The sequence below is a fragment of the Protobothrops mucrosquamatus genome, unplaced genomic scaffold, assembly GCF_001527695.2.
Source record: "Protobothrops mucrosquamatus isolate PMUCROS unplaced genomic scaffold, P.Mucros_1.0 scaffold2, whole genome shotgun sequence".
In the NCBI taxonomy this organism is placed as follows: Eukaryota; Metazoa; Chordata; class Lepidosauria; order Squamata; family Viperidae; genus Protobothrops; species Protobothrops mucrosquamatus.
Window position 1 is genome coordinate 3,284,428 of NW_015386389.1, and position 22,970 is coordinate 3,307,397.

General features: G+C 43.4%; 1 protein-coding gene across 1 annotated transcript in view; it reads right to left on the reverse strand.

Moving 5' to 3' along the window:
• Window positions 1–22,970, reverse strand: part of PIBF1 (progesterone immunomodulatory binding factor 1) — a 92,191-nt gene that overhangs the window by 53,544 nt on the left and 15,677 nt on the right. The window contains exon 10 of the mRNA XM_015832342.1: window positions 13,910–14,008. Coding sequence (XP_015687828.1) covers window positions 13,910–14,008 — 99 coding nt within the window. The remainder of the gene's footprint in view (window positions 1–13,909; window positions 14,009–22,970) is intronic.

Genomic DNA, 22,970 nt, shown 5'->3' on the forward strand with positions numbered 1-22,970 from the left:
GTTTTTCCTGAGTGAATCTACTACGTTGAGCAGAATTTGATCAAAACGGAGGCAACTTGGGCCTTGCGTGTTTTCTTTTCAAATTAGCACACCAGTAGTTAACCGATTAGGTCTAGATTTCTCTCTCAGATGATGAGCTCGGGACTTTTCAACCAGATTTTTCAGTGAGGTCTCTGATTTTTTTTTCTTTTTCTTTGTCTTCCACTCAGAAACCAAGCCAATAAAGTCACAGGACAAAGGAAAAACAGAGGGAGAGGTGGAAGGAAGAGTAACGCAGGAGGAGAAGAAAAAAAAAAGGGTGGGGGGGAATCCTGTTCAGCCTCCAAAATCTGCTGGAAGGAAATCAAGATTAAGATATAATGAGAAACAGAAAAAAGGGCTATTTGAACATCTTCATTCTTTCCGCAAAGTGGGAAAGGAGGGGCTGTCAAATCTTTCTGCAAAACACAGAAATCAACCCCTGACTTTTTTGTACACTGCACCCATCGTGAGGAGGGCCGTTTTGATAGAACGACATAACCAGGGCTGCTAAGGCCAAGCCAGAATTAACGGGGCTGTGATATTGCAAGCGAAGCATCTAGAACAGTGGTTCTCAACCTTTTTAATGCCGTGACCCCAACCGGTCGTAAGTCGAGGACTAAACCGGTCGTAAGTCGAGGACTAAACCGGTCGTCAGTCGAGGACTACCCAACCGGTCGTAAGTCGAGGACTTTCCCTGCCCGGGAGCGCCGCGCATGTGTGGTTCCGCCCCCTGCACCGGCCGAGGCGTAGCTGGCAAGCGGCAGAGACGGAGCAGGCCGACCACCAGCTGGCCCAGCCCAAGGGAGGTAAGGCACCCGCCGGAAAAGGGGAAAAAATGGCGGACAAAACAAATGGCGGACAGCCTTGCTTGGCGACCCCCATGAAATGGTCGATCAACCCCAAATGGGGTCCCGACCCACAGGTTGAGAACCACTGATCTAGAAGATGCTTCGAATCTTATAACGTTTGAAAACTATCTCATTGGCTGCAAAGACAGCCCATTAAATGAGTTCTAGTTTGAATTATCTAGATTTAAGTATTCGAGCAGGAAATATATATATTTGTGTTATAATATAATACAGTATATATATATATTATAACACAAAAGACTAATGGGCACACAGCCAGCACCTCAACTACTCAGGATGTTACGAAACAGCTGAACAATCCGCAAACAATAACTCCCACACAGCCAACCAACCCACCTACAGCAACTAAGCCAGCACTCCACACCTACCCACCAATATTTATAGAGAGACGGCAGCTCCGATCACACTTTGCTCGCACAAGCATGAAGCCGAAGACCCCAGCCTGAAGATGACGAGTGGGACCTCGTCGAAACGACGCCAAGATACTCTCAATCTTACACGGGAAAAGACCCGAATACGCCAAGATCTGCATATATATATATATCCAGAGTGTGTGTTTGTGTATACACAAATACACACAGAGCTGGTGGTGCAGTGGTTAGAATGCAGTGTTGCTGTTCGATCCTCACCGGCTCAAGGTTGATTCAGCCTTCCATCCTTCCGAGGTCGGTAAAATGAGGACCCCGATTGTTGGGGTCAAATAGGCTGACTCTGTAAACCGCTTAGAGAGGGCTGTAAAGCACCGTGAAGCAGTATATAAGTCTGAAGCAGTATATAAGTCTAAGTGCTATATGTATGTATATAAATATGTGTGTGTGTGTGTATTGGATATACAATGTGTGTGTATATATTTATATGCATACATAAGATAACCTTTACTGTCATTTTTTACTGTGGGCACACTGGCACACATTAAAAATGAAATTATTTTGCCTGCTCTCAAAAGTGTACACATATGCGACACACATATAAACATGCTATATTCAACATATGCATATACCCTTGTCTCTCTTCTTAAAAAGTCATTCAATCCAGATTGCTCATTCCCCTCCATAACCCTGACACCTTTGACAGCTGAAGCAGCCGCAGCCAAGCAAGGCACTACCATCTTGTTACCAAATCATGCACACACACATACATACATGCATGAAGGCACAGTATGTCTAACTGCACCAGAAAATATATGTATATGTATATACAGTGTGTGTGTATTTATTCCCACACACACATACATACATGCACACGTACATACATGCATGAAGGCACAGTATATCTAAGTGCACCAGAAAATATATGTATATACAGTGTGTGTGTATTTATTCATACGCATACACACACATACATACATGCACACATACATACATACATGAAGGCACAGTATATCTAAGTGCACCAGAAAATATATGTATATGTATATACAGTGTGTGTGTGTGTATTTATTTCCACACACACACACACACATGCACACGTACATACATACATTAAGGCACAGTATATCTAAGTGCACCAGAAAATATATGTATATGTATATACAGTGTGTGTGTATTTATTCATACACACACACATACATACATGAAGGCACAGTATATCTAAGTGGTGCACCAGAAAAAAAAATTGCTCAGAAGAAAGGATAGATTTCGAAAATGACTCTAAGGTTTCTACCCATGAGCTATAAAGAAAAGATTTCTTCACATTAAACAAATACAAGAAAAACAATCGAGGGGACTATCCCAAATGTATTCTCACACGGAAATAAATTGCACAGAGAGCGTTTCTCTTTTAGGATTGCGAGGTAACTTTATTATTTGTATGCAAAATGGAGGTTTTTTCCTCCTCCCCTGTAAGAATCTATCCTTACAAAACAAGTGTCTACGAATCAAAGTCCTTAGGACTGATCCTTTTGTAATTCATTTCAATTTGCTGCTTACGGCACACATCTCACAAGGAACGGAGGAGTCTTGGAGGACACACAACAGTCAAGCTTTCTCAAAACAAATGCACACAAAAAGCTTAAGTGCTCCGGTCAGTTATAAAATGAGGTTATCTTCCGTCTCTAAAAATAGGTGGCCGAAAATAAAGATTTTAAAACTACAGTAATTAAACGCAAACCGGTGATTGAATTATTGGACCGCGATGCTATTATTTTATCATGTGATGTGTAGCAAACATGTCAGAACCTCCAAGCTAAACAACAACCCTTGCTTTAAACATTTTTTTGTTATTTTGGCAAACATTAAATTAACCCAGTGTTGCCCTATTGTTTTCAATTGCGTAGCTGCCCTCTAACTTTGCTATTTCAAAATCAGATCTCAGATAATTCTCCCCAGATAGTAGAAATTACTCTCTACTGTCGCTGGCAGTGATTCTGTTTTCTCTCTGATACAAATGTTTTTGAAGGGGAAAAATGCTGTTACGTTTGGAAATGTCTCTTTATGGATGCTGAAACAGACAGCTAGAAATGGAACCTTTCATAGGAGAATGTGGAGGGGGGCTCCAATTTTATTTTGGGAGAAAGGAGCAATTAATAAAAAAAATCGCAGTCTGCAGTGACCAAGAACACTTAACTTGAGAATTGTGCCTATGGAAATTCTCAGCCATCCAGGTCGTGATTGTCCCAAAGGTGCTTTTTCAAGAGACAACTGGATTTTCTTTGTTTTTTCTGAACCGAAGAAGCTTCAGGCGAGAAGAAGAAAGAAAGAAAGAAAGAAAGAAAGAAAGAAAGAAAGAAAGAAAGAAAGAGAGAAAGGAAGGAAGAGAGAAAGAGAGAGAAAGAAAGAAAGAAAGAAAGAAAGAAAGAAAAGAAGGAAGATAGAGAATGAAAGAAAAAGAAATAAAGAAGGAAAGAAAGAAAAGGAGAGAGAGAAAAAAAAGAAAGAAGGGAGAGAGAAAGAAAGAGAAAGAAAGAAAGAAGGAAAGAAAGAAAAGAAGGGAGAGAGAGAGAAAGAAAGAAAAAGAAAGAAAGAAGGAAAGAAAGAAAAGGAGAGAGAGAAAGAAAGAAAGAAAGAAAGAAAGAAGGGAGAGAGAAAGAAAGAAAGAAAAAGAAAGAAAGGAAGGAAGAGAGAAAGAAAGAAAGAAAGAAAGAAAGAAAGAAAGAAAGAAAAAAGGGAGAGAGAAAGAAAAAGAAAGAAAGGAAGGAAGGAAGGAAGGGAGAGAGAAAGAAATAAAAGAAGGAAGGAAGAGAGAAAGAAAGAAAAAGAAAGAAGGAAGGAAAGAAAGAAAGAAAGAAAGGGAGGGAGGGAGAGAAAGAAAGAAAGAGAAGGAAGGAAGAGAGAGAAAGAGAGAGAGAGAGAGAGAGAGAGAGAGAGAGAGAAAGAAAGAAAGAAAGAAAGAAAGAAAGAAAGAAAGAAAGAAAGAAGGAAAGAAAGAAAGAAAAAGTCCAGTTGCCTCTTGAAAAAAGCACCTTCGGGGGTATTGAGCGTTGTGCATTAAAATGCAGACTGTTGCTAGTGCAGGACTGGAGTGGTCTCTCCCCCTTGCTTCTTCTCTAGGAGGGAGGAAGCGCTAACACAGCTACTTGGGCTTTTCTCAACTCGTGGCTCTGAAGTTTACAAATTTTCAAGCTGGGCTTTGGGAGGCTTTCCATTTACAAGATCTTTCCTGGGTCCAGTGTTCTAAGACTGGAAAGCCAATCATGGCACAGATACTAGTTGCCCTTCCCAGTGAGAAAGTTTCTGGGTAAGGGCTTGGTTTCACTTGGGGACGAAGATTAAGTCCTTCAGGAGAGACTTGGAAAATTTCGCGGTCACGGAGGTTCTCCACCAAGAACTCCTCAGCCTGTATATTGTGTAAGCTCCACAAATCTTACTTGATGTTTTTTTGTGAGAAATTTTCTGGGTAACAGCTTGGGGAAGGAAGATGAAGTCCTTCAGGAGAGACTTGGAAAATTCCACGGTCACGGAAGTTCTCCACCAAGAACTCTTTAGCCTGTATGTCCTGTGAGATCCTACAACTCTTACTGGATGTTTCCAACTCAGCAGTACTCAAGTAGACATCTGAGTGTTTCTGATGGAGGCTTTGGCAATCGTGTGGTCTTTTCTTTCTTAGCAACCATTGTGTGTGCTTGGGAAAGGTAACAATAATTGCAGAAAAGCTGTAAAGGAAGGGTCACTCCAGGGCCAAATGTTCCTCAAAATCGGAGAGCTTTGCAACATGGAAGAGGTAGGAAATTTCAGGCCAACAGCCCATAACTACAAGCAAACCTTCTTTAGATTGTTGTTGTTGTTGTTGTTAGTTGCAAAGTCGTGTCCAACCCATCGCGACCCTATGGACAACGTTCCTCCAGGTCTTCCTGTCCTCTACCATCTTCTGGAGTCCATTTAAGCTCACGCCTACTGCTTCAGTAATTCCAGCCAGCCACCTCATTCTCTGTCGTCCCCTTCTTCTATTGCCCTCCATCTTTCCCAGCATTAGGCCCTTCTCCAGTGAGTCCTTCCTTCTCATTAGGTGGCCAAAGTATTTGAGTTTCAACTTCAGGATCTGGCCTTCTAAAGAGCAGTCAGGGTTGATCTCCTCTAAGACTGACCGGTTTGATCGCCTTGCAGTCCAGGGGACTCGTAGGCGTCTTCTCCAGCACCGTAGTTCAAAGGCCTCAATTCTTTGGCGCTCAGCCTTTCTTAGGGTCCAATTTTCACAGCCATACATTGCAACTGGGAAAACCATGGCCTTGACTATACACACTTTTGTTGGCAGAGTGATGTCTCTGCTTTTTAGTATGCTGTCCAGATTTGCCATAGCTTTCCTCCCCAGGAGCAAGCAGTCTTTTAATTTCTTCTTCTTTAGATAAGGACCCTTTTTATGACGTTCAATGTATCTTCATTTCTGAAGGTATGTCAACAAAGCAACTATTCTGTGTCAGAAATGAGTGTTAAAAAAACCTTATTCCTGCTAGTCTGTGTAAAAAAACCAAACAAACAAACCCAGGACATATGGGCTAAATAGTTCTTGATGGAGAACTTCAGTGGCAGTGAAATTTTCCAAGACTCTCCTGAAGGACCTCATCTTCCTCCCCAAGGGAAACCAAGCCCTTACCCAGAAAATTTCTCGCAACACTTTTTCCTTTACTGGAGTAGTACACAGACATTTTCCACTGTTGTCTCCAAGGAAAAAAAATACTTTCAGTCTCCAGGAGCTTCCATCTAGGTTCTTGATTCTGCTTCCAGAGTCTAGCAGGATAAATTTAAAATCTGTCTGGAGGAGCCGCTGATGGCAAATATACAGTAGGTGCGGCCAGCCCAGGATTTTCTATCTTTTTTTCCAAGGGGTGGGGTGTTCCTTGGGAATATGGTTCTTTGGGGTCAAGACTATTTTAGGGCTGATATACCTTTCACGATGATGGGGAAAATGTGACACTGGCTTTCATCAACTGGTCTGCCAGGTCTGGGTGGCTCCAAAAAGGATGTGGGGACTGCCCCACCCCATTCTATCACATACAAAAAAAATGAGAATAATTTCGGGTAGCTGTTCTTTCGATTTCAAAGATAGAGTTTCTTTAGGTCAGAATAAAGACAAGATGGAAGAGCAAGTTTAGTTAGCTCTCAGCCATGGCTATGTAAGTCCCTAGATCAGGGGTCCCCAACCCCCGGTCTATGGACCGATACCGGGCCACGACATGCCAGCAACTGGTCCGCATAAACAAGCAAAGCCCCATCTGTGGGATGCAGACAGCACACAAAACCATGTACCCTCCGGTTCGCAGAAAAACTTTTCTCCTCGGAACCGGTCCCTGGTGTCCAAAAGGTTGGGGACCTCTGCCCTAGACGACAAATGCCTGGATAAGCTTAACATAAGGGGACTCTAGAAAGAGTACAGAGAAGAGCAACAAAGTATGTCTAGTTTAACGAAGAGAAGGCCGAGGGGGGACATGATAGCAGTGTTCCAATATCTCAGGGGTTGCCCCAAAGAAGAGGGAGTCAAGCTATTCTCCAAAGTGCCTGAAGGCAGGACAAGAAGCAACGGATGGAAACTAATCAAGGAGAGAAGCAACCTAGAACTAAGGAGAAACTTCCTGACAGTTAGAACAATTAACCAGTGGAACAACCTGCCTCCAGAAGTGGTGAATGCGCCAACACTGGAAGTTTTTAAGAAGAGACTGGACAGCCATTTGTCCGAAATGGTATAGGGCAGTGTTGGCGAACCTTTTAGAGACCGAGTGCCCACACTGCAACCCAAAACCCACTTATGTATCGTCGGGTGCCGGGTGGGCATGCCCCATTGGGTGGGCGTGTCCCATTGGGTGGGCGTGGCTTCGGTGGTAACGGCAGACTGGGTGGGACTAAAAAGTTCAATCGATCAATTCCAACTTTGCGAGACCTTTTTTCCCCCCCGAGAAATTGAAATTGATTGATTGATTGAACCTTTTTTTTGTTTTGCACATGGCAGTGGAGGCCTAAAGCGAAAAGGTTTTATAAAACCCAGCTGAAGGCCTAGGACCGGGGCGATGGTGCACGTGCCCACAGAGAGGGCTCTGCGTGCCACCTGTGCCACGCGTGCCATAGGTTCGCCACCACGGGTATAGGGTTTCCTGCCTGAGCAGAGGGTTGGACTAGAGGACCTCCAAAGTCCCTTCCAACTTTATTATTATTATTATTATTATTATTATTATTATTATTATTATTATTATTATTATTATTATTATTATTATTATTATTAACATTGGAGGTGATTACCGTTTGAGAGCTATATGCAACGAAACCTCCTTTTTAATGTAGGCTGATCAATGTACATTTAAAGTGACAATAAAGTCATTAGTCTATTCTATTCTACTACCTACATTGTGCCGTGGATCTGATTTTTTTTTTAAAAAAGAAATCCTTAACAGTTATCAACATTATTTATATAAAGGCTAAATCAAACTGAGGTTGCTGTCAGGTGTTTCTGAGGTTGGGGTAAATGTACCAGCCAAAATCAGACTGCTTTACAACAGCTCTTCCAGCGAGAAGCCTGAAGTTTTCATTTCCTCCTGTGAGGCTGGAGAATGATTTTTAACCTCAAGCGTAAGGAAGCAGGAGTTATTTATTGCCTATTTCTATACTGCATCTTTTAAAATGTTTCTGGGACATGTTCCCCATTGATACCTATTTGCACATGCACTGCTTGACCGCATGTATGCCGTGCACTGGATATTTGTCGGTGTTACATAGAGCCCGCATTACTTAGCATATGCCAGATTACTCATGGGCTCCATTACATAACATATTCCAGTCAATGGCTGCAGTCCAAGGGAAAAAAAAAACTGGGTTGCTTGGTCTGAAGGAAAAAAAAAAAGAATATTGTGATCTTTCACTAATGCTCTGCTCCGTCTCCGCCTCCCTCGGGACAGCTCTTGGGAGAGTATCTGGAGTTAACAGGCCATAGCTCTAGCGATAGCATTTAGACTTTTATACCGCTCCACTTATAGCACTCCCTGAGCGGTTTACAAAGTCAGCATACTGCCCCCAACAGTCTGGGTCTCAATTAATTTCTTTTTCCAGTTTAGGATGCAAGACGCTTATTGTTATTTTCTCTTCTGGCTACTGAGGTCACATCACCATTCACCACCATCGTCATCACAATCACTTTGGGAGGTTTAGTAGGCTGGAGGGACAGACAGACAGACGACAGACAGACAGACAGACAGACTAGCCCGAAGTCATCCTAAAACATAGAAAGAACAGTTACAGAAACTGGGTATGTCTAGTCTGATGAAAAGAAGGACCAGGGGGGACATGATAGCACCGTTCCAATATTTGAGGAGTTTCTACAAAGACAAAGGGGTCAAATTATTTTCCAAAATACCAAAAGTCAAAACAAGAAGCAATGGTGGGAAACTAACCAAGGAGAGAAGACACCTAGAACTAAGCAGAAATGTCCTAACGGTGAGAGCAATTAATTTAATGGAATAGTTTGCCTTCAGAAGTGTCAAAGTGCCTTCAGAAGTGGGTGCTCCATCTCTGGAGACTTTTAAAAAGACACTGGACAACCATTTGTCTGGAATGATATACGGTCTCCTGCTCAAGCAGGGAGTTGGACTAAGAGACCTCTGAGCAGTGGTGGGATTCAAATACCTGAACATCCGGTTCTCTCTCTCCCTGGGCCTCCGAGGCCTAGAATGGACTTCCGGAAGTGACATCCATGCACTTCCGGTGGGCCGTTCTAGGCCTAGGAGACCTCCTCCAGGCCTCCGAGGCCTAGAACGGACTTCCAGAAGCAGCATGGGTTCAGCCGGTTCTCCGAACTCAACAAAATTTAGCTACCGTTTCTACCGAACCGGTGAGAACTGGCTGAATCCCACCACTGCCTCCGAGGCCCATTCCAACTCTTATTATTCTATGTCAGGGGTAGGCAACGTTGGCTCTTTTATGACTCGTGGACTTCAACTCCCAGAATTCCTGAGCCAGCCTGGCTGGCTCAGGAATTCTGGGAGTTGAAGTCCACGAGTCATAAAAGAGCCAAGGTTGCCTACCCCTGTTCTATGTTCATTCAGGGAGTTTCTCTAGTTGAAAACAGCCAAGAACCTGAGGGTCCCTAGGTTCCAACAACCACATCATACTTCTTCTTCTTCTTTTTCTTTCTTGACCATGCATGGTTTTCAACACACTTCTTCTCCAGCCGGCATTGACAGGAAATGATTTTTGCAACTGCGCGGACGCCCAGAGAACAATGTTTCTGACTGATGTAAGGCATTCATTCCTTCGTAGGGAGAAAAAGGCAGACCGCGTAACCAAAAGCAGACTCTTGAACCTCGGAGCCCTGAAATATCCAGGGTTATTGTTTTACACCCAACACAAACTTTGTTTGCATTGAACAGAGCAAGGAAGTCACTCACCAATCACCGGTTGAGAATGAAGTTATAATAATTGTACTTGACTAGAAAATTGGGTGTTAGTTACACTCTTCATCACAAGATTTGCCAGAGGCACTCTCCACCGTTCAAGCTAGGCAGCATTCCACTGACTTTGTATAAACAAATATGTCCGAGGGTTTCAGATCCTACCAACCTCGGTAACCGGGGTCTGCACAATACAATGTGCTTTTTGTCTTGGGGGTCACTCTTGAGCATCATAAATATGGCCTCATGCAGACAAATGTTATTTATTAATGTGAATGCATTCGTTACGTTATTTCCTTGGTTCGGGATGACTTAAAGCAATTTAACACTTGCTTCCCTTGGTTTCTGCTGCCTCCAGTGACAGCAGAAGTATTTTGCTCTCTTATAAATAAAAAGGGAAATTATTTCCCTAAATGTTAGAGCCTGCTAAAAAAAGAAAGTTGAAACGGAACGGAACTGTGTCAAATTTCTCAGCGAAGCCTGGGGGTTATTAAAACTGCAACAGAATTTCAACTGGGAAACATACCGCTGAAGTGTAATAGGTATCAAATAGACCAAAACATGGCACTTCCCGAAGTCTGCCAAGTCAAGGAAGGTATAAAGACAAAAAAGGTGTCTTTCAATCAACTAACAAATGAAATGTTTATTCAAGGGAGGACAACAAACTGGCATTTGTTTCGCCTGCCTAATAGCAACTCCCTGGGGACTAAAATCATCAGGACCAGCAACAAACAATTATTTAAATACATCAGAAGCAGGCACCAGTGGAGGCAGGGGACCGATCACAGTTAAGGGGAGGATAAAAACTTTAGGAAAGTTGAATAATGTATTTGTACATGTTTTCAGAAGTGGTAAACAAATCCCTATCCTTGACTAGAGATAAACAGGATAATAATAATAATAATAATAATAATAATAATAATAATAATAATAATAATAATAATAATAATAATAATAATAGTAATAACAACGATGATGATGACGACGACAAAGTAGCAACAATGGTGCATTGAAAGATCTGCAAGAAATATCATTTGCCTGTAAGCAAGAACTGGTGGGATCATAAAATAGAGAAAGTCATAGAAAATGATAAAATTAAACTGCTCTGGAACTTCAGAATTCAAACAGACAAGCACCTGCAACATAACACCCCGGACTTGACAATTGTCGATAAGAAAGACAAAAAAGTCTGGATAGTGGAGGTGGCAGTGCCTGGAGACAGCAGAATACACGAGAAAGAACTAGAGAAGATAACAAAATACAAAGACCTACAAATAGAAATAGAAAGACTGTGGCAAAAGCAAGCAAGGGTAGTACCAATAGTAATAGGCGCCTTGGGTGCCATCCCAAAACAACTGGAGCACCACTTGAACACCATCATCGGCATTGACAAATTCGCCATTAGTCAATTGCAAGAGGCGGCCTTATTGGGAATTGCTTCCATCCTGCAACGATGTCTGTAATACCATCAAACATCCACATCTGCCTATCCCAGGTCATTGGTAAGGACTCGATAGGTAGACAAAAATGCCAAATCCAGTCTGAACATCTGGCTGACTGTGCGATGATCCTCCATAACAACAACAACAATAAAAAAAAAAAACCAGATACAAGCAACAACTGACAAGACAGATTAAAAAAAAGGAACAATAATTAACTTGGCAAAAGATCTGTGGTGTTTTCTTTAAAGAAAAGCTAGTTGACATATCAAAAAGCTACCAGATCAACGTTAACTCCATTTTGTGAGAGGGAGAGAAATGGAGCACAGTACACACCCATTTGGCTTACATTTATTCCACGTTAATTTGGTGGTAGGTATGATAACATATCAGAGGATAAGACCCCTTGAAAGAAACACTATTCTGGAGGACCATTTAGGTGGCCCTGGGAAGCTGGTTCTCAAAAGCAGCTTCACAGGAACCTCACAAACTGCCTTTACGGTGGGAAGTAAACCCGATCGGTTAAGGCAGAATCCCAAGAGTTATTTCAATCTTTTGGGTATGGCACCGTCTCACGTTGATTCTGTTGGGCCAGTGATTTCGACAGACAAAAAAACCAAAACCAACCCACCTATACAATCTGCTACGGCTGCTGAAAGAGCCCGTCCAATCTTGGCTAGACGTGTAGATGTCAAGATGATGGCAGGTGATATTTCCAGTCTATAGTGCCCTGATTGGACCACACCTGGAGTATAGTACTGTGTGCCATTTTGGGTGCCAAGATACAAGAAGGATATTGCAGTCCTGGAATCGGCGCAGATAAAGCTATCAAAGATGGGGAAGGGATTGGAGCCTTAATCCTATGAAAAACAGTGGAAGATAGTTTTGCCTTGAAGGGCCCCCAGGGAAGAGGGGGTAGTTTTCTCCAAGATACAGTGCCCAAGGAGAAGGCAAGAAGCAATGGGGGGGGGAGGGAGGGAGAGAGCGAGAGAGAGAGAAAGAGAGAGACAGAGACAGAAAGAGGGAGAGAGAAAGAAAGAGAGAAAGGAGAAAGAAAGAGAGAGAGACAGAGAGAAAGAGAGAAAGAAAGAGAGAAAGAGAGAGAGAGGAGAAAGAGAGAGAGAGAAAGAGAAAGAGACAGAGAGAGAGAAAGAGAAAGAAAGAAAGAGAGAAAGGAGAAAGAGAGACAGAGAGAAAGAAAGAGAGAGAAAGAAAGAGAGAGAGAGAGGCAGACAGACAGAGAGAGAGAGAGATAGAAAGAGAAAGAGAAAGAGAGAAACTTAGAGAAAGAGAGAGAGAGAGACAGAGAGAGAAAGAAAGAGAGAGAGAGAGAAAGAGGAGAAAGAGAGAGAGAAAGAGAGACAGACAGACAGACAGACAGAGAAAGAGACAGAGAGATAGAGAGAGAGAGAGAAAGAGAAAGAGAGAAACTTAGAGAAAGAGAGAGAGAGACAGAGAGATAGAGAGAGAGAGCGAATGAAAGAGAGAGAGAGAGAGAGAGAGAGAGAGAGAGAGAGAGAGAGAGAGAGAGAGAGAGAGAGAGAGAGAGAGAGAGAGAGAGAGAGAGAGAGAGAGAGAGAGAGAAAGAGAGAAAGAGAGAAAGAAACAGAGAAAAAACCTGAAATTAGGAAGAAATCCCTGACCATGACAGCTTTTCTCCTGGAATCATGGGGGCTTTGTTACTGGACATTTAAAAATAAAAATAAAAATAAATTATCTGTCCAGCCTGATCTGAGAATTGCTGGGCAGGGGTTTGGACTGAAAAAAAAAAAACCTCCATGATTTTTTTTTTGGGATCCTGCACTGTTTTATTGCTCTCTACTCAAAAGAAAGCCGACATTTAAAATATGATCTCTCGGGGAAAGGTTTTTTTTTTTAGCGTATAAAATTAGGCGCAAGTGTTCATACGCACATTCCACAAACAGAACATTTCCATGTGGCTCTATGGATCCACTCAGTGCTACCAGCCTCGCATGAAGTTGCTTCACTTTTGTGTTGCCACTGATAATCCCATGAAAACCTCATGACATGCATGAAAACGATTAACCAGCCCTCATCCCTTGCCAACTCCTTTCTCCAAGGAAAAAGGCTTGTTTCATAGCGGGCCCCTTTGTTGCACTTCCAAACCTTCGCCACGGATCCGCTTTTTAGCACCGCTTTCATGGGGATAACGAAACCATAACCTTCTCCGTCGGGAAGCAAGGAGAGAAGAGGGACACCAAGAACAGAGATCTGGGGGACTGAAGGATGTGGGGAGACGGAGAGTGGGCAGCAAAACAACTGGGAGGCCAGGCACAATCCTGGAAAACTGACAGCTGCAACCATAACCTTCTCCGTCGGGAAGCAAGGAGAGAAGAGGGACACCAAGAACAGAGATCTGGGAGACTGAAGGATGTGGGGAGACGGAGAGTGGGCAGCAAAACAACTGGGAGGCCAGGCACAATCCTGGAAAAACTCAACAGCTGCAATGCCCATCCAGGACTTTTCCTCGTGGGCGAAGCTAGAACCTGTACGGTTCCAGCAAGGGAGCATGGAAATTGCAGTCCAGTTTAGTTTGTTAGTTTGTTTGTTCCACTACCATGTATTCATTTATTAGAAATTTTGCTTTTAGCTCTCATTCCGCAACAGCAATTTGCCCGGGTTGTGTTCTTCGCAACAGTTCACAATACGCAGTACTAAGACAGACGCATTCTTGGAAATCCCCATCCTTCCTTTTATTGGCACAAGTCTTCCTCTTTTTAAAGCTGTGCTCAGGGAACGAGGAAAGTACTTACTGTTCTAAAAGCTGGTCGTATTTGCTTAATGCATCTTTTTCAGCTATCACAGCTCTTTCTTTTTCCGTCACGGCATTATCTCTTGCTTCTCTTAAGTTTCTGAAATTTAAAAAAAAAGAAAAAAGAAAAAAGGATTGCACAATAAACATTCCTTTTATTCTGAAGTATTTGCTCAAAAGGGATGATGCTAGTTTTGCGTTTCTGGTTCCAACATGCCACAATTTGATCTTGAAAGAGACTTTGTTTTTCCTTCCACCTCTTCCTCCCACCCTTAGTTCAATGTTTGATCCGTATCCAGGACACCGCTTCTCAAAATATATACCTACCAATTCAGTTTTTCCTCTGACAATGCACACACATATCGAAAAGGAGGGAAAACGAGAGAAACCGACATTTATTTGCCCAGCTAGAGAAACTGGAGAAGAATTTCAGTGTTCGGAATAGCCAAGCATCAAACTATGTACTGAATCTGGTCTATTATCGGCAAGTCACAGAGTCATTGGCTGTTGAGGGTGGGGCTGGTCCTGAAGCACCTGAAACCAGGACAAGAAGCAATGGATGGAAACTAACCAAAGAGAGAAGCAACCTAGAAACTAAGGAGAAGTTTCTTGACGGTTAGAAGAATTAATCAGTGGAACAACCTGCCTCCAGAAGTTGTGAATGCTCCAACATGGAAGTTTTTAAGAAAAGACTGGACAGCCATTTGTCTGAAATGGTACAGGGCAGTGGTGGCGAACCTATGGCACGGGTGCCAGAGGCGGCACTCAGAGCCCTCTCTGTGGGCACGCGCGCCGTCACCCCAGTCCTAGGCCTTCAGCTGGGTTTTATAAAACCTTTTCGCTTTAGGCCTCTGCCGCCATCTGCAAAAAAAAAAAAAAAAAGGTTCAATCAATCAGTCAATTTCAACTTCTCTTGGGGAAAAAAAAGATCTTGCAAAGTTGGAATTGATTGATTGAACTTTTTAGTCCCATTCAATCTGCCGTTACCACTGCAGCCATCCCCACCCAATGGGCCATCCCCACCCGGCACTCGATGATGCATAAGTGGGTTTTGGGTTGCAGTTGGGCACTCGGTCTCTAAAAGGTTCGCCATCACTAGTATAGGGTTTCCTGCCTGAGCAGGGGGTTGGACTAGAAGACCTCCAAGGTCCCTTCCAACTGTGTTGTTTTGTTATCAGACAAATCAAGTAATTTTCCAGTTTTGATGCGTGAAAAGGTAGATGCTTGGTCAAATAAAGTTAAGACAATTTTGGATCTTAAAAGGGAATTATTATTATTAGTATTATTATTATTGTTGTTGTTATATTATTATTATGGATCATCGCACAGTCAGCCAGATGTTCAGACTAGATTTGGCATTTTGTCTACCTATCGAGTCCTTACCCAGGACCTGGGATAGGCAGATGTGGATGTTTGATGGTATTACAGATATCGTCGCAGGATGGAAGCAGTTCCTAGTAAGGCCGCCTGTTGCAATTGACTAATAGTGAATTTGTCAATGCCAATGGTGTTCAAGTGGTGCTCCAGTTGTTTTGGGATTGCACCCAAGGCGCCTATTACTATTGGTACTACCTTTGCTTGCTTTTGCCACAGTCTTTCTATTTCTATTTGTAGGTCTCTGTATTTTGTGATCTTCTCCAGTTCTTTCTCGTCTATTCTGCTGTCTCCAGGCACTGCCACCTCCACTATCCAGACTTCTACTACTACTACTACTACTACTACTACTACTACTACTACTACTACTTCTTCTTCTTCTTCTTCTTCTTCTTCTTCTTCTTCTTCTTCTTCTTCTTCTTCTTCTTCTTCTTCTTCTTCTTCTTCTTCTTCTTCTTCTTCTTCTTCTTCTTCTTCCTTCTTCCTTCTTCTTCTTCTTCTTCTTCTTCTTCTTCTTCTTCTTCTTCTTCTTCTTCTTCTTATTATTATTATTATTATTTTGCCTCATGGCTTAAAGTGGTCTTGAACTGGGACTCCCTGGCCCTAGTCCAACCTCTTAGTGGCTTTTTCTAAATGTTGTTGTAGAATGAGCAACTTACAGCAACTTAACAGATCCTGCTAAAAAGCCCCATTTCTGAACATCGGCCAAACGAGATGAAACTGTCAGCAGCAGGCCTATTCTTCTCTTCACTAACTCGGGACCTTCCCAAGGCTGTTAGTTAAGTTGGCTCCAGCAACAACTGCCCAGATGACAGGATCAAAGGCCAAGAAATCCAATTCAGCAGAATAATACAGGCATTATCCTGCTCTGGATAAGGCGCTGTTGCCCTGAGTGATGTTGACACACAGGTAAATTGGAGGCAGCTGATGCAGACGGGAAAAAAAAATGCCCAAACCGATCAAGCTTGGCAAACTGAATGAAGGTAAGGAAGAGGACAGTGGATTTCTAAAGGCGTCCAAATCCCCTTTGTGCTAAAAATATCTGTTTCCCAGCCACCGCCCTTATTGCCACAGCCTCCTCCTCCTCCTCCCGTTTGAGTAGTTAAATGAACTGGACTGCATTTTGTGGAAGGAAATTGCTAACATTAAATTTCTGGCACCCAGTTTCTGCTCCTTTGAAGAAGACACCCTTCGATGCAGCTAGTTGACAGAGATCCCACCTTCAAAATTCCATCGTCCTTGATCAATTTTTTTTTTTTAAAAAAAGGAGGTTGCTTAAAAACTAGCAATTTTCAATCCAAATCGGAGACTTCCTTTAGTTACAAGCTTCTATATTTGACAGCCTTAGGCTCAAAATCACATACGTTTGCATTTCCATAGAGAGGGTCTACGTTGGCGTCAAGCCTACAGTTCTTGCTACGCCCTGAGGCCAAAAGAGTTTGAGTTATCCTTCGAGAAAGCACAGCCCTCACTCTGCTTAAGGACAGAGAAGGAGGGAAGCTCCATGCCCCTTAAGGCAAGGATGATGAGGTATAATTATTTTGATAGAGAAAACGGGCTGCCATCACAAGCTAGGCCAGGGGCCTTCAAACTTGGCAACTTTAAGACTTGTGGACTTCAACTCCCTGGCTGGCTGAGGAATTCTGGGAGTTGAAGTCCACAGTCTTAAAGTTGCCAAGTTTGAAGACCCCTGAACTAGGCCTTACACAGCTAAGCTTTCTCTAAAACCATCCTCAGAGGATGATAACAAGCCATGTGTTCTTACGTATCTTTTTGTGTCCGACCCATCGCGACCCCATGGACAATGTTCCTCCAGGTCTTCCTGTCCTCTACCATCTTCTGGAGTCCATTTAAGCTCACGCCTACTGCTTCAGTGATTCTATCCAGCCACCTCATTCTCTGTCGTCCCCTTCTTCTCTTGCCCTCAATCTTTCCCAGCATTAGGCTCTTCTCCAGTGAGTCCTTCCTTCTCATTAGGTGGCCAAGATATTTGAGTTTCAACTTCAGGATCTGGCCTTCTAAAGAGCAGTCAGGGTTGATCTCCTCTAGGACTGACCGGTTTGATTGCCTTGCAGTCCAGGGGACTCGCAGGAGTCTTCTCCAGCACCGTAGTTCAAAGGCCTCAATTCTTTGGTGCTCAGCCTTTCTTATGGTCCAACTTTCACAGCCATACATTGCAACTGGGAAAACCATGGCCTTGGCTATACATACTTTTGTTGGCAGGGTGATGTCTCTGCTTTTTAGTTTCCTTGCTACAGTTTGATAAATGAATCCCTGCAGTTGTTAAATGAGTAACACGGCTGTTAAATGAATCTGGCTTCCCTGTTGATTTTGCTTGTCGGAAAGTGGCAAAAGGGGATCACATGATCCCAGGACACCGTAAGCGTCATAAACGTGAGACAGCTGCCAAGCGTCTGAATTTCAATCAGGTGGCCATGGGGAGGCTGCAACGGTCGTAAGTGTGAAAAGCGGTCATAAGTCCCTTTGTTCAGTGCTGTTGTAGCTTTGAATGGTCACTAAATGAACTGTGGTAAGTAGAGGAATACCTGTATTCTTCCTAAGTGTTCCCAAGCCTGGGTTCTTGTAAAGCAGGGGTCCCCAACCTGTGGGCTGTGGCCCACTAGTGGGCCATGCGGGGTTTGCAACTGGGCCACGGAAACGGCTGATGAGCGCCCGTGCGTGCACACGCATCCTCACTTGAGCAAGCAGCGGGCGAGTGCGCCTGGGACATGCTTCATTTAAGTAAGTGGCAAGCGTACACAGATGCCACTCATGCAAATGGAGCTGCACACGCACACTTGCCGGCTGTTCATGCAGAACCATCCCCTCTCCCCCCCATGTCCACAAAGCCGGAACTCTGTTGGGGAACTCTGTTGTAAAGGGCAGCGGGAATGGCCTTAAAGGACATGAAGAAAAGCCAAGCGACAATTAGACATGCTGTGAGCCCGGGCCAAGAAAATAACCCGAGAAAACATCTTGGATAAGCCCCTCCCTCATTCACACACAGATGAATTGGGAAGCACATTGAGACTTGCTGGATTCTGCACGGTGGTTGTTGTTACTACAACAGCAGAAAAAAACCCGGATGCCTGACCTATATGGAGTTGGTGTTCTTAGTCTAATCCAGAGGTCCCCAACCTTTTGGGCACCAGGGACTGGTTTCATGGAGAAATGTTTTTCCACGGACCGGAGAGTGTGTGGTTTTGTGTGCTGCCTGCACCCCACGGATGGGGCTTTGCTTGTTTGCACGGGCCGGTTGCTGGCATGCCGTGGCCCGGTATTGGTCCACAGCCCGGGGATTGGGGACCCCTGGTCTAGTCTACCTTGTTGCTCTAACAGTTCTGGGGAATTGGTGAATCCCTTGGGCAGAAAGAAAGTCACATGCTGGGGAGGACAGCGAGAGAAACTTAGCAGTTACTGATGCCAGTGTTGTAACACGGTGCAAGTTTAAAACACACAAAGGATGAAGTGATACAGACCAGAAAGCACGTAAGCTCGAGGATAGAAACACAGGGGAAGCATGAATGATTCACCGACTCACCACACCCCTTCTGTCCCAACAAGGATAAAAATAAAGCATTGTTTTTAAGATTCTGAAACGTTCTTTTAAATCATCGACATTCAAGATTTGGCAGCAAATCATCATAATTTCAAGATGAGGAACAGGATTTCTGCCAAACGTTTCCAGAACAATATTCTTAGCCATACTGCCTGCAAACATTTTTATACCTGTCAAAGCTCCATAAAGAAACAGACCTTAAGCTTGTTTTATGTAATGCAATACAAGTCGGAACACGGGAAGCCAAAAATTTGTTAATCTCCATGATGCAATTAGTGGTTGGCATAATTTAGCTGACTGGTGAAGGTGGAGGAGGAGAGAAAGGTAAATAAGGACTAAATAGTTTCTTACTTATTTTTGTTCCTCACCTGCCTGAAATCATTTTAAATCTGACATTTCTGTCATGTTCGTGCACATCCAGCTGATGCACAAACCTGTGTTTTATGCACTGCTCTCTGCACAATTTTTAGGTTTGCGTTTTAATAACTCCTGGCCCAATCAGCAGGATTGTTATTATGGCAGGCTTTCTAAAGAAGTTCTATATTCTGGCTTTTTTTTAAGGCCCCCTTCACGGTGAAAAACAAAAGTGTTTGGAAAAAGATTTCTAGAAAATAACAACTAAATAATTGTGGTTTGGTAGCCATGGAATTCTACCACAAGTATCTGAGATGTGACTAAAGAATTCTTTATCTCTACTTTCAATGATTTGTGAAAAACAATGTTTTGGGAAGCAAGAGGGGCCCGTTGGATTTGGAAGGACCTCAGTCTAGATGGAGCTGGTTTGAAGACTCTGAAAATGTGTCGGAATCAAAGCAGACTCAAAAGTTCTCTCAACCACTCAAAATGGAAACTTCAAAACAGGATCTCTCTCTGTCTGGAGTTCTCCATATAAAAGAGGAGAATATTTAGTTACTCTCTCTTTTTCTATTTGCTTTTAGTCATGTGCTTTTGGGCAGGGAGGTGCACGGAACTTATTAAGGCCCTTTCTAGATCTTCACTGTAGTTTATAACAATATATCAGTGGCAGTGACAGCAAATCAGACTTTAGGGCTAGAAATGCAACAGAGATGTCCCCAACAGGGTTTATTCTATGGTGGCAGCTCCTCCACCGATGCTCCATGGCTGCATGTCGAATGCCAAAGAACCGTGGTGGTGCAGTGGTTAGAATGCACTATTGCAGACTAATTCTGCCCACAGCCAGCAGTTCGATTTTCACCGGCTCAAGGTTGACTCAACCTCCCCTCCTTCCGAAGTCGGTAAAATGAGGACCCAGATCGTTGGGGGCAATAAGCTGACTCTGTAAAACTGCTTAGAGGGGATTGTGAAGCACTGTGAAGCGGTATATCCAGTCAGTCTAAGTGCTATTGCGATTCCTCAGCATGATATCTAGAAGCTCAGAGCTGGAAGGGGTTACAGCTACTTCTTTTTCCGTCTGAGTAAGTTTAAAGCAAGACTTCTTGTTTTGTAAAGAAGGCCAAGGAGGAACATTTGGAAATCTTTACAGGCAAGAAAAGGTTGGCGGTTAGACGAAATATCCAACATGTGTGTACATGTGTAAGACCGTGCAAAAACAGTTAAACAGTGTGCACTTAAATTGCCCAAATTCAGAATGTGCCATTCCAATTGAGAGTGTACACCATGTCTTCTCCATAAATTACTCACTGGAACTATAATCGAGGGAATAAACTCCAAACACTGCTTTTTATTGCCATTCCTTGCAGCTGTCTCCTCTCTCTCTTATTTTCTTATAGATCCTCTCTGCAACAGCTTCAAGAGCTGAGTCCTTTGCTGGGAATCTCTATTGCTTTATAACCAGAATCACTACGAAGATGCCCGTATTGGAACACGCTCAAGTATCGTGGCAAGTTTAATAATACCATAAAACCTATCACAAAAATCAATCTGGGTAAAAAAAAATCCAAATAACAGTTCAAATCCACGGAAGGCAGCTGCCACGGAAGGCAGCCGTCTGTTCTGAGGAAAAGTGTGGGAGAGACATCACATTTATGCTCCTACACCCGCTGAAGCACATGTGGGAGGCTTTACCTGGAGTGCTGCATACTCCTAAGGCAAGTTAAGTGGGCTTTATTTGCCAAACATAGATTTTAAATTCCACCCAGGAAAAAGTCCATAAAGATACAGTTACAGTATTTCTTTCTCAAGACTTAACCAAAGGAAGAGCTCCGTGTTCACGCTTAGCCCTCTTTTTGGAACCTAGATGTATGATTTAGCAACTGAGCATAAATTGATACTTAGAAACCATCTTTCTGCTAAGCAGGCTTGAAATGCAGCACTTGTCTTTTTTTTTTATTTAGCCACAATGCAGACGCATACTCAGCTTGAGAGTTATTACTCCATGATGTCCTTCAGACATACTACTACCAAGCCAGGTTCCCAGACCAGTATTTTATTTTATTTTTTTAGATTTCAGTTTCTATTGCATCCACTTCCTCATTCCTCCAAGATGGTTTTCAGTTTCATTTCATGTATGAGGTATTAGCTAGCCCAGAGGTAGGCAGCCTTGGCTCTTTTATGACTCGTGGACTTCAACTCCCAGAATTCCTGAGCCAGCCATGCTGAGGGGAAAGGGAGAGGTTTCCAAGCTGAGCCATGCTGGCTCAGGAATTCTGGGAGTTGAAGTCCACGAGTCATAAAAGAGCCAAGGTTGCCTACCCTTGAGCTAGCCCATCTGATTTTCTTATTCTTAGTCCTCGACGTACGTCCACAACGGAGCCCCAATTTTTTGTGGCTAAGCGAGACAGTTGTTAAGGGCGCTTTTGCCCCACTTTACGACCTTTCCTGTCACAGCTGTTAAGTTTGTAAAACGGTTGTTAAGTGAGTCTGGCTTCCCCGTTGATTTGGCCGCAAACATGACTCTGGGACACTGCAATTGTCATAAATGTGAGTCAGTTGCCAAGTGGCTGGGTTCGATCACGTGACCACAGGGATGCTGCAGTGCTTGTGTGAAAAATGGCCCTATGGTCACCTTTTTTCCACTGTCGTCGTAATTTCAAATGGTCACTAAATGAATGTTTGTAAGTCGAGGACTACCTGTGTTAAGTATTTCCTCTTTCTGCTCATGAAGATGTCGAGACAAGGTGACGAGTTCAAGACCCACCTCATCTATCTGACTCCCTTTCCACGAGGCAACCCGGATGAGTGCTAGTCCGAAGACAGGCGTTACCTCCAGCCCAGGCTTAGCTAGCTTGTTCATCAGGTCTGCGTCTGCCGTACTTTATCAAATATGATAAATATGAGCCAGCAGTGTCCGGCAGCAGCAGCCAAAAAAAGCTATTACAATCCTTGGTTGTATAAACAGAGGCACAGAATCCAAATCACGTGAAGTATTAGTACCACTTTATAAAGCCTTAGTAAGGCCACACCTGGAATACTGCATCCAGTTTTGGTCACCCCATTACAAAAAAAGATGTTGAGGCTTTGGAAAAAGTGCAGAGAAGAGCTACTAAGATGATTAAAGGCCTGAAGACTAAAACGTACGAAGAAGAGTTACAGGAATTGAATATGGCCAGTCTAGAGAAAAGAAAGACGAGGGGTGACCTGATAGCAGTGTTCCAGTATTTGAGGGGCTGCCGCAAAGAGGAGGGGGGTCGACTTATTTTCCAAAGCACCAGAGGGCAGGACAAGAAGCAATGGGTGGAAACTAATCAGGGAGAGAATCAACCTGGAATTAAAGAGAAACTTCCCAATAGTGTGAACAATTAACCAGTCGAACGGCTTGCCTTCAGAAGTTGTGGGTGCTTCATCACTGGAGGCTTTCAAAAAGAGACAAGACAACCACTTGTCTGAAATGGTGTAGGGCCTCCTGCTTGAGCGGGGTGGGGTTGGACTAGAAGACCTTCAAGGTCCCTTCCAGTTCTATTCTGAATTGAATTGAAATATTTTGCCAAGATGAAGAGCATAAGCCTCTTCCTTTGAACCCTAAACCCAGAATTGGTCCTCATTCAGGATTCCCCCCAAGATAACCTTAGAACCCTGCCTGAATATCCCCTGTAAAAACCCGACATCAATCAGCTCCTCTCCCTGTCTCTGGATCACAAAATTTCCTTCCTTGGGCCTCTGATTCCTACTGCTGCTCTCCGTGGACTTTTGCTTTCTTGTGCTCCTAGGC